An 18,068-nucleotide genomic window follows, 5' to 3' on the forward strand; every position below is an offset into this window, starting at 1 on the left:
GAGTACACAGTGCCACATTTTATGCACGTCGAGGTCCCAGTGAGGCTGTATGCTCCCAAAATGATCTGAAAATTTGGTAGGAGTCAGGGATGAAACTGCTGAAAGCTTGGCCAATTGCTCTTCAGCCAGTGGCACAAGATGTACATGAGTCACCATGGATAACTTGTCAATTCTATTTTTCCCTTTTATTAAAGGGCCAACCACCACCTTTCCCTCAGTCTGTGTGGTTGATGTTGGGACCTTACTGTGCAGAAAATATGGCACTGTGTAATGTATTAGTTGTGACTGCACAGCCTTCCTGTGTATGTTTTCATCTGTCAACTTCTGTGACTCATTCATATTTTTCCTCCCTTACAATTAATAACAATGAGGGGAGGTATGTTAATTATATTGTTAAGAAACAGAGGTGAAGGGCATTGTTTAATTAAGTACTTTGAGCACATATAACTAGGGGACAGGTGAGGCACTGGGAGCGTGAGAGGAGAGCTGTTAGACTGAACAAAGTCAATAAACTCTCTCAGTTTAAAAAAAAGCTCTGTGTCTTGGTTTTGACTTCACCAACCCAGCTTGGATTCTACTAACAACTGGAAGGTATAGCTTGTACAAGGCATATTCTGTTTCATTTCGACAGATAGGCTGTGTGTAGAGAGGCAGAGGTGCATGTCTTCTTCTTTGCCTTTCCCCCCGCCCACACTGTTTGTGTTTGAATGTTGACAGGGTTATCTGTTTGACCTATGTGCCCAGCATTCAAAACTAGTGGAAGACAACAAACAAAAATCTCTCTCTCTGCAATTAGGGGCTGCACAACATTTGGGGGGGGGGGGGCATCAAAAACAGGGGGGGGGGGGCAATTTTTTTAAGTTACAAAACTAAAATTTTTCTGCCAGAACACAGGCTATTACAACTTCTGTTGGGGGTGGGGGTGGGGGCGGGGGCAGGTGGCATAAAGGTATTGTCACTGGATGAGTGTTCCAGAGACCCAGAGTAATCTTTTGGGAACCGGGGTTTGAATCCCACCATGGCAGATGGTGAAATTTGAATTCAATAAAAACTTGGAATCAAAAGTCTGATGACGACCATGAAATTGTAAAAACCCACCTGGTTCACTAATGCCCTTTAGGGAAGGAAATCTGCTTCCTTACTTGGTCTGGCCTAAATGTGACTCCAGACCCACCAGCAATGTGGTTGATCCTTAAAATAACTCTGAACAAGGGCAATTAGGGATGGCCTAATCTGGCCCAGCCAGTGACGCCCACATCCCATGAATGAATTAAAAAAAAACAAACGGCCAGAAAGATCCCATGCCAGGACCCTTTTCCCAGCTAAGGTCAGGAAGCCACCTCCAACAAGCATAATGACCCCATGAGCAGGCACTCTGTTGGGGGTGAGAAGCATCTCAACAATGGGTGAAAGTTCTGTCCCTCCCCAGAAATGTATCCAAATTTAAGCTGCAGATGGGAAGTCTAAACCATTGTGACAAAATATTGGGAGCAGATTATTTGTTCCTTTGGTCACAGAATCCCAAAATAGGAAGAAAATACTAGCTTGGAGTCAAACAAACCGACCAAAAAAACAAAGTTAAATATCCAAGGTGGGTGATCAGCTTCCTTTAGCATCCCCTCATACAGAAAATAAAGACCACTATTAAAACTGAAGCTGCATCATACACTTTGGGGATTTTGAATTGTCTAACCTCCAAAACCTTAGATCTAATTGTTTGTAAATGTACACCTACAGTGGGAACTCTTTTATAATGTTGGGATCTAGCACTGAAATTATCCTCGTACAATAGTAGTTTAAAGTAGTTCAGTCTACTGCTGAAACCGTAGCTCTGCTATGCATTTGCTCTACCAAGTGCCACACAAAAATTTTCTCAAATGAACAGGATGCAGAGGATGCAAAAGCAAAATACTGCAGATGCCGGAAATCCGAAAGAAAAACAGAAAATGCTGGAATAGTCAGCAGGTCAGGCAGCATCTTTAGAGACAAAATACGGTTAACATTTCAGGTCGATGAAGGGTTACCGGTCTGAAACATTAACTCTGTTTTTTCGCCACGGATGCTGCCTGATCTGCTGAGTATTTCCAGGATGCAGAGGATATTGGATTACGACAATGTTGCCCTCCAGATTTTGTTCGAATTCTAAATATAACTTTGCACTAATCATTGGATTTTGGCAGATTTATTTATAAATCTCCCTCTTGGGCAGTCAGATAGAGTTATGCAAGTCTTTGATTATACAACCTGCTTGCTTTACAAACAAGTATAAATGGCACCAATAGTTTATATTTAAAACCACTGTCTTTTGACAGTATTTGAATTTCTACTTTTCTATGAAAATCTGCACTATTGCACAAAATGGGTTGTTTGACATGTTGCTATTCACCAGCCAAAAGTGCTGGGGTTTCAAATTTTTAACCGTTTCAGTATTCAAAAACTACTTTAATAATCACATGGAAGGTAATGAAGCTTCAGGGCCACTCCAGAAGTACCTGTTAGTCAAAAAAAGCCATGGCTCTTCTTGCTAGACTAAAAAAAAGTCTAACTTGGCTCCGTGGGTCCAGTTACTCAACGAATAAACTTGCCGAGAATGGGGGGAGGAAAACCCATTTTTAAAAAAAAACTACTTGGCCCTACACCGACATTTGGGATCCAAGACAAAGAAGAGGCAAGTAAAAAATATTTGAAGTTAATTTTTGGCTCCTGTGATGGAGCAAGCAATACAATTCCTCTTTTAATCAAAAATAGGAAAATGTCTCCTCTTTCCCATGGATGAACAAAAACTTTGGGGTGCTAGTTTGGCCCACTGTTTCCATACTCAACTTGGAGACAGAAGGTTATGTTTTCAAGCCCCACTCCAGGACTTGAGCACATTATCAATACTGCAGTGCAATACTTGTGGGAGCGTTACATTGTAGCAAGTATTCTCTTTTGGAGAACAGGTTAAACTGAAACCTAGGCTGCCTGTTCAGGTGGATGTAAAAGATCCCATGGCACTCATTGAAAAGCAGAAAAATTCTCCTGGTGTCCTAGCCATTATTCATCACTTAACCAACACCATCAAAAGAAATTTACATATCATTTATCACATCTGCTCTTGATTATCAAGCGTTTCCAGCCCTCGAGCTCAAGTGAAATTAAAAGTACAACAGGGATGGAAAAGGAGATAGAGAAAACATGGATGTTTATTTTTAAATAAAAATTGTACGCAAAATATTTCATTTAGTCCTATCGGGATAATATTACGCTAATGATGCTACTCAAATAGTAGTGTTCATTCTTGAATCACCATGTACGAACTCATAACTTATTTAAGTACCCAGCCAGAGATGATAACTTCTCCAAGTCTCCAGGCAATGAGGAACATAGGAACTGAAATAGCCCACTCATACTTCCAGCCTTTCAATTCGATCATGACTGATCCGCGCCTTAACTTCATTCATTTACCTTAGATCCCTATTCCTTGATACCCTTATCTAACAAAAATCTATCCACCTCAGTCTTGAAAGTTCATTGTGGATGCTTTTAGGGGAAATTCCAGAATCCTACAACCCGTTGCAAAAATGCTTCCCGATTTCCCTCCTAAATGGCCTAGTTGTAATTTTAAAATATTTAATTCCCCACGAGAAGAGATAGTTTCTCTGAATCCACCCTGTTGAATCTTTTATGCATATTGAACACCTTGATCAAATCACTCAATCTTCTGTACTCAGATGAATACAAGTTTATGCAACCCACTCATAATTTAAATCTCTTTAGCATCAATATAATTCTCAAGAGTTGAAAATCTTTTTGAATCAAAAGTAAATGAGGTAAATGGCCAGTTAAATCTTTTTTAACTGTTAATTGGAGTGCTAACATATATTAATTTAAAAAATTTAAATGAATTTATAAAATACTTCCAGGAAAGCTAATAAAATCCCATTTAACGTCGTTAACAACCAAATGGAAATGCAGTAACTTGGAAAATTTACCTGCAGCTAACATTATGCCTTAAGTTTGAAATATTGAGAGTGAAGTACTTCAATTTGGAGACTTAGCTTATTCCATGAGCTGCTTTTAAACCACACTGGTTACATTAATACACAGAAATTAATGACAGTGTTAAAACATTAAGACACAGACATATGTTATAGCCCATAACAGAAGTTACTCCTCCAATCAAATTAGGCAATTAAAACAATCAAATGTTGATCTTCTGCCTTACATAGTTACTTCAGATCCTGTTAAAAATTAATTTACTTATGAATATAATTCTCTTACCACATTGGGTCGTTTGACCAGGTTCTCAAGTTTTGTATGACTGAATTCCAGGCTTATGACATTATAGAGCTTCTCTCTTTCCATCTCAGGTGTTTCGTAGTATTTCACCCATTGTGACATACTCATCTCAATCCCCTTCTGTGTACTCACATCCATGACATCCACAATACGACGACTCCCTGAATCACACAAAGTAAAACGATTCAAATTTACTAACCAATTTTTGTATATATGTTTAATATTGTCTCCATGAAACCACAAATGTAATAGAATGAAAATTTAGTACAAATGTACTACTCATTAACACAAACAATAGCATATGCGATTTTTGAAAAACACACTGATGCTGGTGGTGTCAAAATGTTCACACCCATTCATCCACTTCCATCACATTTTTTTTTTACTTGGTCCCTTAATTAAGGAAAAACACAAGAATGATTTTCATAAGGGAAGAACTTAAGTATCCTACTCTCTTCCTCTTCAGGCGTTGCTGAAACTACTGGCCCATGGTCTAAAAGTATCAATCATTCTCAGGTACCTTGAACAAGTGGCCATTTACAAGACTTGATATATTCAATGCAGGTAGGGGCATCAGAGCTATATCCAATCTAGTCTTCACCCAACATTGACACAGAGATTACAGGACAGAGATCAGAGAGAGAAGTCCTGGCTGATTTCAGCCTCTCCCTTGTTTGAGACAAACAAAGCAGGAGGTCAAACCAGGACGTGAACTAATTCTTAATTCAATGCCAGGAAAGCAGAGAACGGCCTTACTTCCAAATTCGTGCAAATTGTTAAGCATTTCCTACAAACTGAGTTAGAACACTGCAGAAAGAGCAATGTGCCTTTGGTCATGACACCCCAGTTTGCATTATTATACTTCTGTGCGATCTGTAAGTTAAAGGAGAGGGTAATTTACAATTTGCACAACAAAGCTTTTTTTTTTAAAATGAGACTGCAAAACAGGTTCTCAAGTTTTGTATGACTGAATTCCAGGCTTATGACACTATAGAGCTTCTCTCTTTCCATCTCAGGTGTTTCGTAGTATTTCACCCATTGTGACATACTCATCTCAATCCCCTTCTGGCACAAAATAGTAAAGATTTGCACCAATGACCAATGAAATGGTTTATTTTCCTGAGCAAAGGGTTGCATTTTCACATTGGCTTATGGATCAGCTCATTTTCTCCATTAAATATACATACATATCAGTAAATAGGTAAGTTGATGATCCATGCAGAGTTAGTTGCTGATGTAAACAATGTCTTTTCTCTAATTAGGTGCAATTTCACCTTGTATGACATTTCTGAGGATGCAATGATAGCAGCAGTGAAATTTGAAATGATTTTCCATTAAGCCATATTTTCTATGTTGCTATTTGTAATAATGATTCAAATGGTTGTGGGTGGTGGGGGAAGAGACAATATTCTGAGAATGTTGAATATTAGTCATCTGGGTTCAGCAGTCAAAATAAAATTTGGCTTGAAATTGCCAAAGCTTAGGAAAAGCTGATGCCCAAATCAAACTTTAAAAATTAGTCAAGTTGCAAAGACAAGGAATTCTTTGCGGCCCTGTAATTATACATTTGAAGACACAATTTTATAAGTAAGACTTTCCTTCTCTGTAGTTGATAAAATTGCGGGAACATTCATTTGAATTGTTTTTTTTACCCTTACAGAACTGCAACTGTGACCTTGACTTTTCAGGGGGGAATAGCTATGCCCAAGGTAATATGCAATGCACCCAATTAAGGAGCCTGAAGTTTTCCCACACAATTGCCGATTAGTAAATAATTGTTCCCATGACTGCAAATTGTGGCTGCAAAAGGTGGATTGGGGGTGGGGGAAGAGAGAGAGAGGGAGGGAGGGAGGTGGTGGGGGAACACCACAGCAGCAAGTAAAATAAAAAGAAAAAATTGTGTAAAGGCTCACTATCTGTAGAGGAAAAAGTTAATTTATCGCTTATGATGTGTATCCTTGTTCAGAATGTTGACTAGTCTGCTGTGTATTTCCAGCATTTCAATCCTTCAATTTCCAATATCTGCAGGTTTTTACTTATAACTGTAAATAACTCTTGAATTCATTATGACTGTCCTGTTGTGAAACAGGCATTTGTTACAGTTCAGTAAAAGCTCTTGGAAAACCCACTTTGTTGTTGGTACTGTCTATTAAACTTGGACACAGAGATAGGCAGGGAAATACATAGAAAGGCAAGTGTGAATGTAAAATATACAGCAATAGACAAAGATATATACACAAAGTAGAGACAGCTAACTAGCGAGATAGAAACAGACAGATAAAATATAAAAAAAATTTGTAATCCATATATTCAGGTTTTGGAAAATATGTGTCAGAGAAAACAGCTTTCTGTCCAGGAGGCAAATTTCCTATGCAACAGTGCTGGAATTAAGCATTTGCTATTTACAACATGGAGAAGATTTTTTGCTTACTTTGTCTAGTCACAGCCATATATTTCGGAATTAATTTGATTTCAAGGTGCAGAACAGAGGGCTAATGTACTTGAAGCAAAGTGTTTAAAAATCACACAAGAAAACATTACTGCAATTTGAAGAACAGATAGAATAGCTGGGCCTGTTCACTTGTGGTGGTCTGTAATTCATTAATCTATCAGTTTCTCACTACACCAAACGGAAGAGCCATTTTATAGTGGCATTCTGTTTATGCTAATTCAGTTACACTTATTCAAGAGCTCACCTAATGCAGTTCCCTTAATACAATCAGGGCTCAAATTCCAAACTTTAAAAAAAATGGATGCTGACCACAGTGACATAGTGTATTCTTTAAGCTCACAACTGCAAGTGACAGAGAAGTATTGTAGTTTTAAAGGCAGCCACAAGAGGTCAATGAACAACTGGGAATTTTGTTCTCTCATAAATCAGCTCCATGGGTACAGCTATGAAAATAAACTATATTACATCTACCGAGAAAGTTTACTACCAATTGTTCTTTGGAATCAAAATTCAAGAATATACTTTTAACTAGCTTATTCAAATTTAGTTTCCATTACAATTCTCAAATGTTATTTCCTCTTCTCAAACAACTAAGAAATAGGTGATACATGTGTGCCCTGACTCCAGTGTATTCTGACACAGATAGCACTAAATTTGAATAGTAAAAGGGACATCATCAATTGTCCAATGATGGTATCATTCCATTCTGTGAGCTTAATGCACTCTGCTGGTTTAATTGTCAAACTGAAAATTCTAGATTTCTACAATACTCAAGACCTGGAAAACAGACACTCGCCTGGACTGCCCAGGAGTTGCACAAATCACAGAGAAACATTGAACCATAGAGGCTTACAGCACTGTAAGCTCTTTACTAGGACAATTCCAGAACCATTCCTACTGTTCACCTCTCTCTTCACAGCTGTGCATCTTCCTATGCTTCAAATATTAAACTACTTTCCCCTTAAAATATGCAGTAGCTTCTGCCTCAACTATTCCTTATTGAAAAGCATCCCATACTCTAACAACACTCAACAGATTTTCTCAGTATGAACTCAACAACTTGCACCTATACAGCATCCTTAATATAGAAAAAAACATGAAGCGTGTAGTTGACTCCAGCATGAAACTATTTCCTTTCTTTCTATTTTTAATACTTTTGGTACCCAAGTGTGGGGGCGACAAAGAGCAAGTCACCCATTCTTCCTTCCTGGGAAGAAGAACTTTTTGGCCCAGAGGGACTAACAAATGTGTGCATCCTCAAAGGGCTGGTCTTACTCAGAAACTACTTTGATGCAGTCAGTCGGATACAACTGCCCCATGGTCCCCAGTGCAGGTCTTGTGCCAATGGCAGTAACCATAAGTCATAGCCAGTGGTATCCGCTCCCCACAATGGCTGGTATTAAAGCAACTCCAAAGTAACCAGGCAAAAATAAAACCATTTCCAGTTTTAATGGTGTACAAATTCTCTTCATACAAGACCAAAACAGGACACAAATAAACAGACTGCATATGGAATAAATTGCATGTAACAAATCTTTATAAAAGCAGCTCCAAAAAAATTACTGCTTCAGAGAAACCTAGGTACAAATTATGGCATTTATGAAAAATGGAGGACCTCTTACATTTATTATAATGCCTATTTTGGAAGAAATACAGCTGTTTGAAATTTCTTAAGAATGAAGAAGTGTGTAATAGTTTAGGAGCTCTGGCTCCTTTTCAATAAACACCGCACACAGAATTTATGCTAGAAGCCAATAATAAAGAGAACCTTTGGTAAAAAGGCAAGATTTCAAATAATCACCCATGGATTAGATAATTCAGGTCTAAACAATTTTAACTAACACTGAACTTCTATTTTATTTTCTTAAAAAATGAAATGTTGCCTCCCATCCCCACTCTCCTGAAGATGTTGACTCATAGGCTATGGTTTCACTTGTGCTGGCTATCACCCAGCACCTTATCCAAATGGCCATTATTCACGTGTGATCCCGAACAGTGAATGCCAGCAGATTGTTTAACCATTGCGCAAAAGTCCAGTCCTGTCTTCACTTCTGCTCCACAGAGTTTTCCAAGAAAGGAAATTGAATAGCAATCAAAAGTAGAAATCTTTGTCCATGTTTCCTCTCCCTAACCCTACCAATTGTAGCAACCCAAAAGCAAAATCCAGGATCAAACCTTATTTCACTCCTTTGGGGTCCTTGGGTGTTATTAACTTTAGTCAAGGTGAACAGATAGCGATCACCATCTTCCACAACTCTACTGTGTAGCCAGACGGAAGAGAAGGGAGAAGAATAAGCTGTAATGAAATCCGGATTGACTCTCTTCCTCCAGTTATGCATCATACTTGTGCATGGTGCTGTGCTTGGGAACCTCAAATGGGACCATCAATGGAAGATTGAGCAGGTGGGCCTATACTCACTGGAATTTAGAAGAATGAGAGACGATCTTATTGAAACATAAGATTTTAAGGGAGCTTGACAGGGTACATGCTGAGAGGATGATTCCCCACTTGGGAGAAATCTAGAACTAGGGGCAAGTTTAAAAATAAGGGGGTCTCCCATTTAAGATAGAAATAAGGAAGAATTTCTTCTCTCAGAGGATCGTCAGTCTTTGGAATTCTCTTCCCCACAGAAAAGTGGAGGGTGGGTTAATGAACATACTCATGGCTGAGACAGATTTTTGATCAGCGAGGGAGTCAAGGGTTATGGAGGGGGGTGGGGTTGGTGGTGGTGGTGCTTGTTGCAGGAAGGAAAGTGGAGTTAAGGCAATAATCGGTTCAGTCGTGAAGCAGTCTTGATAGGCCAAATGGCCTACCTCTGCTCTTGTTTCTTATGATCTTATGAAGACTGAGCCTGAACACCAATAGAACTGAGACCCAAAACCAAGTTATCATCAATGGTATAGTACGTTAAGCTGACAAGCCACTCAATTATTTGTTTCAACACCCAATACAAGAATGAATAAATCCCATAAGAAGAAACTTTCCTGGACTGCACAATATGCTAATCTGTTTAACTAAACTAGATTTGTTTTCTATGTATTTTTTAAACATTAGTTAGACAATCACAAACCTACACAACTTGAATAGTGAAACTTTTCAACATACTTTACAATGATTGCTTCTGCATTATATACAGTTCTACTGACGAGTGAATAGGTTCCAAAAGCTTTCATAAGTTATATTTTAAACATTTTTTTGAAAATTACACACAATAATTCTTCTTACTCCTTTTACACAGTTCTTGAAATTAATCATTGCATCCTTTCTCTACAGCAGGAAGCCTTAAAGAACAAAGATTATTAAACTTCTATTGTTTGCCTTTTCTCCTGTATGTCCAAAAGTTGTGTATGCCTCTCAATCAGGTTACTTTTGTGATCCACTCAACTTCGATTGTTTACCTCTTTCAAAGTCTACAGCATGCTACAGAAGTATTGTGGACTGGGATCTACATCTACAAAAGGTCAGACATTCTTCTGCTTAGGGATGCAGTAGTTCCAGAGTCACTAGTACATTCAACAGCACACAGTCAACAGCCTGAAATGGAAGTTAAGAGAGTAGGAATGAAGAAGTATGGAAGAGTTGGGTTGGAGGGTAGTCAATGCTGTGGGACAACCATTGGGTCTTAAGGTCAGTCTGTTCCAGAATAGTTCAGTCAGACATGACATAGCAGCTGATGGTGACAAAGAATGATCCTGTTGGAATCTGGTCAGATCCCAGCTGGAGACACCTGAGTTGGGCATGGAGGTGGTGGAAGGTGTACTTGGAAGGGAATCACCAAAACTGGGCTAATGCTTTAGTTAGAAGCCAGCTACTACACAGATTTTGTGCTACTTAAATCCCATTGGAACAAATCCACTGTGGGTCACAGCAGCGATTGTTGCCATTACTCTTACTGATCTGCATGACACCAGGAAACCCATTCAATTGGTTCCCATTAACCACGTAACCTACATTAAATGGTCACATTTCCCACAAACCAACCAGAACATGAACATACAAAAATACATAATTGAAACGGAAGTAGAGAAAAGTGGAAGAGGCTCAAAAACATTAAAAAACTTCAGATTACATGAACTTGTAACAAATGCTTTTGCAGGACAGACTCTGTACTGATTGAGGCTATTTCTATACAATCAAGAAACTTAAAATCTCTGCTAAATGCATGGAAATATATGTTAAAGGCACTCCAAATATAATTCACAAGATACTTGACAAACGTGAAATCCAAACACAAAACTTCTTTGCAGCTAGAATATCTGATCAGCTGCTGCCAAGGAAAGGTTAGCTGTTCGGAGCTAATCAAGAAACCTGGTCTATAGAAATTGTTAAAGCTTTTAATGGCATAGATTTAACATGAAACAACTGATATCACTAAAATTCTAAAGGCTACATTTTTGTGTGTTTGTTGCTAGCAAAGAAGTATAAAAGAGTACAAAACAGAGAACCAACACCACGCAGAATGAAATAAAGCTCTAGGTGAGCAAACATTTTCCATGATATTGGATAATGAGACACTTCCCTGTTTAACCAGTTATGTTTCTGGATGGAGAGATAATGTACGTGATGAATGCTTTATTTGCCTTGGGAACTCTAAATGCATTCGCGTGCAAAACAAATCTCAAAAAAAAATTCTTCGTGGGATCCAGAGGACAGGGAGAGGAAGTGAAGGAGTGAGAAATTTGAACATGAGTTTACTCTTAAAAGATCTTTTGTGTAAATTAAAGAAAATATTTATTCTTCTTGCCCTGTATTCACTACAGGTCACAGTTCCACAGACATTATTCCCATAGCTTAAGCCTATCCTGTCTTCATACAATTTTCAAATAAACAAGGATGTTTGGACACCAACCAAGCTGCAAAGTCCAGCTAATTTTCTCTGGTCTAAAGGATATGTAACAGCAATTTATATTAATGCAACTGCTTAATAATGCATTCAAAATGCTTCACAGGCGCATTATAAAATACAACATCAAGACACATAAGCAGATATCAGAGCAGATGACAAAAAGCTTCGTCAAACAGGTAGGTTTTAAGGAATGTCTTGAAAGGGAAAAAGCAAGGTGTTGGACAGAAAGGTTTAGGGAAAGAATTTCAGAGCTTTGGAGTAAACTTACGAGAATTTGCACACACAGCATCCTGTATTTAACCAAAGATGCTTCACAATGAAGAAGTTGGAGGGGATGGGTCACAATTAATTGGAAATAAGAGGAAGGTAAGGAGTGATAGTTTTGAAGATATAGATTTTAAGGATGTTATTGAAGATGGGGAGAAGGGATGTAGCAAGGCAGAGGAATTTAGGAAGGGAGTTTCAAAGATGTTTCTGCCACGTATCAGGAGGGAAGGAATGGACAGTACAATAGAACTAGAAGAGCCATGGGTAAAAGCAGAGGCATTGGACTGTAGAAGGTTGTAGTGGCAGGGAAGATCCAGGCCATGCAGGGACTTGAAATTGAGGAAGTTTATATTGATGGGCTGAGCGGTAGGGAGTCAATGAAGGTTAGGAAAAATAGTCATGATTAGTAACTAGAACAGGGTGCAGTCAGCATAATTTTGGATGAGCTTAGGAGGATAGTGAGGGGTCCATTGTAAATGTCTGGAAACGAAAAAGGCACGAGGAGAATTTTGGTAAATAAGGCCGGGATTTTCCGGCCCCGTTGCAGTTGGAACCCACTGCAGGTGAGGCAGCGCCCCAGCCAGCAGTCCAATGACTTATGGTGGTACCGGAAGATCCCAGTGGCAAGTGCATGTGGAAAATCCTGCCCCAAGTGCAATAGGAACAGACTTGGTGATGGACTGATGGTGAGACCTAAAGCTTGAAGTCAAAGAGCAGTGCAGGTTGAGCATATTTCTTAGAATGAGGATGGGGAGATTGGGGTGCAGGGATTCTGGTTGTATAGCATTACTTCAGGTCTTGCCAACATTGGGTTGCAAGAAGTTATTAAGCATATTCTTCCATAATACTTTCAAGGCTGCGCTTGCTGCCAACACCGTGCATGCGCAATTGTATGCATGGCTGCCATCTTTATTAGGCAATGTGCAGCAGGGCGCATGCGTGGCTGCCATATTTATAGGGGGCAATGGGCGACATGAACCCAAGCTTATTTATTTTCAAGGACGATGTACCATGCATCAAAATAAAGTGGTTGTTAGTACTTTGCAAAATCATATTTTAGTTCTGTAACTTTAATTCTTTAATTCATTGGTCCTTCTTAAACTGAAGAGATTTGAGAACGTGACAGAATATGCATACGTTTTAAGGCAGGATTTTGCCCCTTTGCTAAACCGCTAGAATTAGCGAGCTCAGTACAACATTGAAACAGTTTTCTTTCATGTCTCGACTGAAGGTTTCAGATCACTGAATATTTAGCAACATATATTCCGAGCAACCTGCCAATTAAGTGATGTGTGGGATCCATGGGAACCACAAACTAAGAAAATATCGTAATAACTGAATTAGAAAGCAAAACGAGTTGTCAGTTTGTTTGGTAAACTGAGGTGTGCATGCCATTGGACTTCTACACACGCGTGGACCAATACATTGGCAGGTGACACGATGTACTTTCAAACACACAATTTTTACTATTATTCTTTTCTCAGAACATGATTATAAAGCACATTTTACTCCTTGAGCCATCTTACTAAACTCAATTCTCTTTGTGCATCTAATAGGTAAATGATAGCTTACATGACAGAAGTCCTCCAACTGAAGCATCCCAGATGCATTTTATTTACGATCCTAAGGAATTAGTAGTTTAAAAGTATGGGAAGGGAAAAAGACAGAAAAAAAAAATGGGATCTGATGCTCAACAGGAAAACCTTCCACAGCCAAGCCTTGTTCCTGACAATAATTACATCAAGGCAGTTGTGCAGAACTGCATGACCTTGACTTTCAACTGGGATGTAAGTGTGGAAACATTTCTGAAAGGTCAATAAAATGCCATTTCAGATTATAGTACTGCAGACTACATTATTCAACATTGGTTGTAGAAATAGATTTCATAGCTATAGACAGTGCAGTGAATAGTCAACTCCAAACCCCAGAACATTTGTAAGGGTGTTGCAATATCTCAGCATACCAGACACTCAAACATAGGCCTTCAATTATGCCGTTAACTAAACAGAAGAACATAAATAGAAGAATAAGCTATTTGGACCATCAAGCCTGCTAGGTCATTCAATACAATCATGGCAGATCTTCTACGCTACTTTACCTTCCCGCATTATCCCTATATCCACTGATTCCCTTAGTGTTAAGTTGATGCTTGCATTAAAATGGAAGACAAAGGAATTCCATATGAACTGGGTAAATGTTTCTATGTTAACCTTCACACAACTAAATCTCAGGAATTTTCTATGGAATTCTTCGAAACAAAATCATCAACTAAACCCTCTAGCAAAATAATCAAACAAAGATATATCTGATATCTGTTGTGCCACAGATAGGGCAATAACACACATATTCTGCACATTATGAGTTTCTGATCTCAGTTATACATCCGCGTAGGCATTTAAACAGACTGGTCTTTGGGAAGGTGGGAGAAAGAGGCAAAGACTTCAAAACATTCTTGCACACATCTTAAGCTATTTTAAATTGCCATTAGAGCACTTTTGTAGAGAACTCAACGCCGTTCTCTCATCTTTTCTGGCATCACGCCACCAAGCCAAACGTGCCAGAGGCCCGAAGATATAAGCTCATGTTTTGCTTTACTAATAGCAACAGCTGTCAGTACCCTAACAATTCAGGTCTACAGCACTAGAGGGAGAGAACTTGCATATTTTAGACTGTATTATACCATCAATGTGGAGTACTATATCTGTTTTGGTGATTATATATTGACAAAGCAAACTGGACGTTGGTAACTAACATAACATTTGCAGAGGCCCGGAAACAGATATAACTCCCAAGCTCCAACTACCAAATCTTCAGTAAGGAATTGTATGAATGGTGGAGCAGCATTTGGCTTATAAAATTGGGGGAGGGGAAAAGAGGGCTAAAAAAAAACAATGGTAGCAGCAAGAGAATGGTGCATCGAATAAAATGGTTATCTAGCGAAACAGTGCACTGAGCCTCAAACTCAAAACAGTTGCTTAACAGAAGTGAGGAAAAAGTGGTCTCCAATTCAATCACTTCTGTAATCCTAAACAAAAACAGAATTACCTGGAAAAACTCAGCAGGTCTGGCAGCATCGGCGGAGAAGAAAAGAGTTGACGTTTCGAGTCCTCATGACCCTTCGACAGAACTTGCGTTCGAGTCCAAGATAGAGTTGAAATATAAGCTGGTTTAAGGTGTGTGTGTGGGGGGCGGAGAGATAGAGAGACAAAGAGGTGGAGGGGGTGGGGGGGGGGGTGTGTGGTTGTAGGGACAAACAAGCAGTGATAGAAGCAGATCATCAAAAGACGTCAACGACAATAGTACAATAGAACACATAGGTGTTAAAATTAAAGTTGGTGATATTATCTAAACGAATGTGCTAATTAAGAATGGATGGTAGGGCACTCAAGGTATAGCTCTAGTGGGTTTTTTTTTATATAATGGAAATAGGTGGGAAAAGGAAAATCTTTATAATTTATTGGAAAAAAAAGGGGAAGGGGGAAACAGAAAGGGGGTGGGGATGGGGGAGGGAGCTTACGACCTAAAGTTGTTGAATTCAATATTCAGTCCAGAAGACAGTAAAGTCCCTAGTCGGAAGATGAGGTGTTGTTCCTCCAGTTTGCGTTGAGCTTCACTGGAACAATGCAGCAAGCCAAGGACAGACATGTGGGCAAGAGAGCAGGGTGGAGTGTTGAAATGGCAAGCGACAGGGAGGTTTGGGTCATTCTTGCGGACAGACCGCAGGTGTTCTGCAAAGCGGTCGCCCAGTTTACGTTTGGTCTCTCCAATGTAGAGGAGACCACATTGGGAGCAACGGATGCAGTAGACTAAGTTGGGGGAAATGCAAGTGAAATGCTGCTTCACTTGAAAGGAGTGTTTGGGTCCTTGGACGGTGAGGAGAGAGGAAGTGAAGGGGCAGGTATTGCATTTTTTGCGTGGGCATGGGGTGGTGCCATAGGAGGGGGTTGAGGAGTAGGGGGTGATGGAGGAGTGGACCAGGGTGTCCCGGAGGGAGCGATCCCTACGGAATGCAGATAAGGGGGGTGAAAGGAAGATGTGTTTGGTGGTGGCATCATACTGGAGTTGGCGGAAATGGCGGAGGATGATCCTTTGAATGTGGAGGCTGGTGGGGTGATAAGTGAGGACAAGGGGGACCCTATCATGTTTCTGGGAGGGAGGAGAAGGCGTGAGGGTGGATGCGCGGGAGATGGGCCGGACACGGTTGAGGGCCCTGTCAACGACCGTGGGTGGAAAACCTCGGTTAAGGAAGAAGGAGGACATGTCAGAGGAACTGTTTTTGAATGTAGCATCATCGGAACAGATGCGACGGAGGCGAAGGAACTGAGAGAATGGGATGGAGTCCTTACAGGAAGCGGGGTGTGAGGAGCTGTAGTCGAGATAGCTGTGGGAGTCGGTGGGTTTGTAATGGATATTGGTGGACAGTCTATCACCAGAGATTGAGACAGAGAGGTCAAGGAAGGGAAGGGAAGTGTCAGAGATGGACCACGTGAAAATGATGGAGGGGTGGAGATTGGAAGCAAAATTAATAAATTTTTCCAAGTCCCGACGAGAGCATGAAGCGGCACCGAAGTAATCATCGATGTGCCGGAGAAAGAGTTGTGGAAGGGGGCCGGAGTAGGACTGCAACAAGGAATGTTCCACATACCCCATAAAGAGACAGGCATAGCTGGTGCCCATGCGGGTACCCATAGCCACACCTTTTATTTGGAGGAAGTGAGAGGAGTTGAAGGAGAAATTGTTCAGTGTGAGAACAAGTTCAGCCTGACGGAGGAGAGTAGTGGTGGATGGGGATTGTTCGGGCCTCTGTTCGAGGAAGAAGCTAAGGGCCCTCAGACCACCCTGGTGGGGGATGGAGGTGTAGACGGATTGGACGTCCATGGTGAAGAGTAAGCGGTTGCGGCCAGGGAACTGGAAATTGTTGATGTGACGTAAGGTGTCAGAGGAATCACGGATGTAGGTGGGAAGGGACTGGACAAGGGGAGAGAGAAGGGAGTCAAGATAACGAGAAATGAGTTCTGTGGGGCAGGAGCAAGCTGAGACGATCGGTCTACCGGGGCAGTTCTGTTTGTGGATTTTGGGTAGGAGATAGAAGCGGGCCGTCCGAGGTTGGGCGACTATCAGGTTGGAAGCTGTGGGAGGGAGATCCCCAGAGGAGATGAGGTCAGTGACAGTCCTGGAAACAATGGCTTGATGTTCAGTGGTGGGGAGAGGTAGGAGGAAGTGTCTGCGAGTTGACGCTCAGCCTCCGCGAGGTAGAGGTCAGTGCGCCAGACAACAACAGTACCACCCTTGTCAGCGGGTTTGATGACAATGTCAGGGTTGGACCTGAGAGTCCTGTTAGCTGATGACAAAGCAGAGTCATGCTGAGAAACCTGGATGTACCAGTACACTCCTCCTGTATGCACTGACTGCACTTGTACTAGGAACAATGTAGATCATGGAGTTAAAGCAGGGCATCTTAGTTACTAGTAATTAGTTTGGTGGAGGAGGAAGGTACTGAGGAAAAGGATGCTTGAGACAACAATCAGATTGGCGTGGCAAGCGTCCTTCATGGACAGATTGCGACACTGTGTTTGGAGAGAGTGAGGCAGCAGATTGTGTTGAAGACACTACCCTGAGGAACTCCTGCAGTGATATCCTGGCACTGAAATGTTGACCTCCAACAACCACAACCATCTTCCTTTGTGCCAGGTATGACTCCAGGCAGCAGAGAGCTCTTCCCTTAATTCTCAATGATTCCAGTTAAGCTAGAGCTACTTGATGCCGCAAATCGGTCAAATGCTCCAAGGGCACTCATCTCACTTCGGGAGTTCAGCTCTTTTGTCCACATTTGAACCAAGGCTGTAATGAGGTCAGGAGTTGAGCGGCTCTGATGGAACCCAAACTGGGCATCAGTGAGCAGCTTATTATGAAGCAAGCGCCATTTGTTGGCACTGTTGATGACCCCTTCCATCACTTTGTTGATGATCGAGGCCAGACTGATGGGGCGATAACTGGCCGGGTTGGGTTTGTCCTGCTTTTTTTTTCTAAAAACAGGACATACCAGGGCAATTTTCCACATTACCAGCTAGATGCCAGTGTTGTAGCTGGACTGGAACAGCTTGGCTAGGGATGTGGAAAGTTCTGGAGCACGTCTTCAGTACTATTGCTGCATTTTCAGGGCCCAAAGCCTTTGCAGTATCCAGTGCCTTCAGCCGTTTCTTGATATCATGTGGAGTGAA

The 18,068-nt window shown here is 40.8% G+C and overlaps 1 protein-coding gene across 22 annotated transcripts in view; it reads right to left on the reverse strand.

Annotated features, from left to right (window-relative positions):
* LOC121285500 (lysine-specific demethylase 2B-like) overlaps positions 1–18,068 on the reverse strand; it is a 248,035-nt gene that overhangs the window by 161,000 nt on the left and 68,967 nt on the right. For 20 of the 22 annotated variants that reach the window (XM_041202006.1, XM_041201998.1, XM_041201999.1 and 17 more), the window contains one exon: positions 4,264–4,442. In XM_041202006.1, coding sequence (XP_041057940.1) covers positions 4,264–4,442 — 179 coding nt within the window. Of the gene's footprint in view, positions 1–4,263; positions 4,443–18,068 lie in introns of those variants that run through there. The other 2 variants (XM_041202017.1, XM_041202018.1) reach the window with 2 other exon arrangements.

The sequence above is a fragment of the Carcharodon carcharias genome, chromosome 13 (genome assembly GCF_017639515.1).
Source record: "Carcharodon carcharias isolate sCarCar2 chromosome 13, sCarCar2.pri, whole genome shotgun sequence".
Lineage (NCBI taxonomy): Eukaryota > Metazoa > Chordata > Chondrichthyes > Lamniformes > Lamnidae > Carcharodon > Carcharodon carcharias.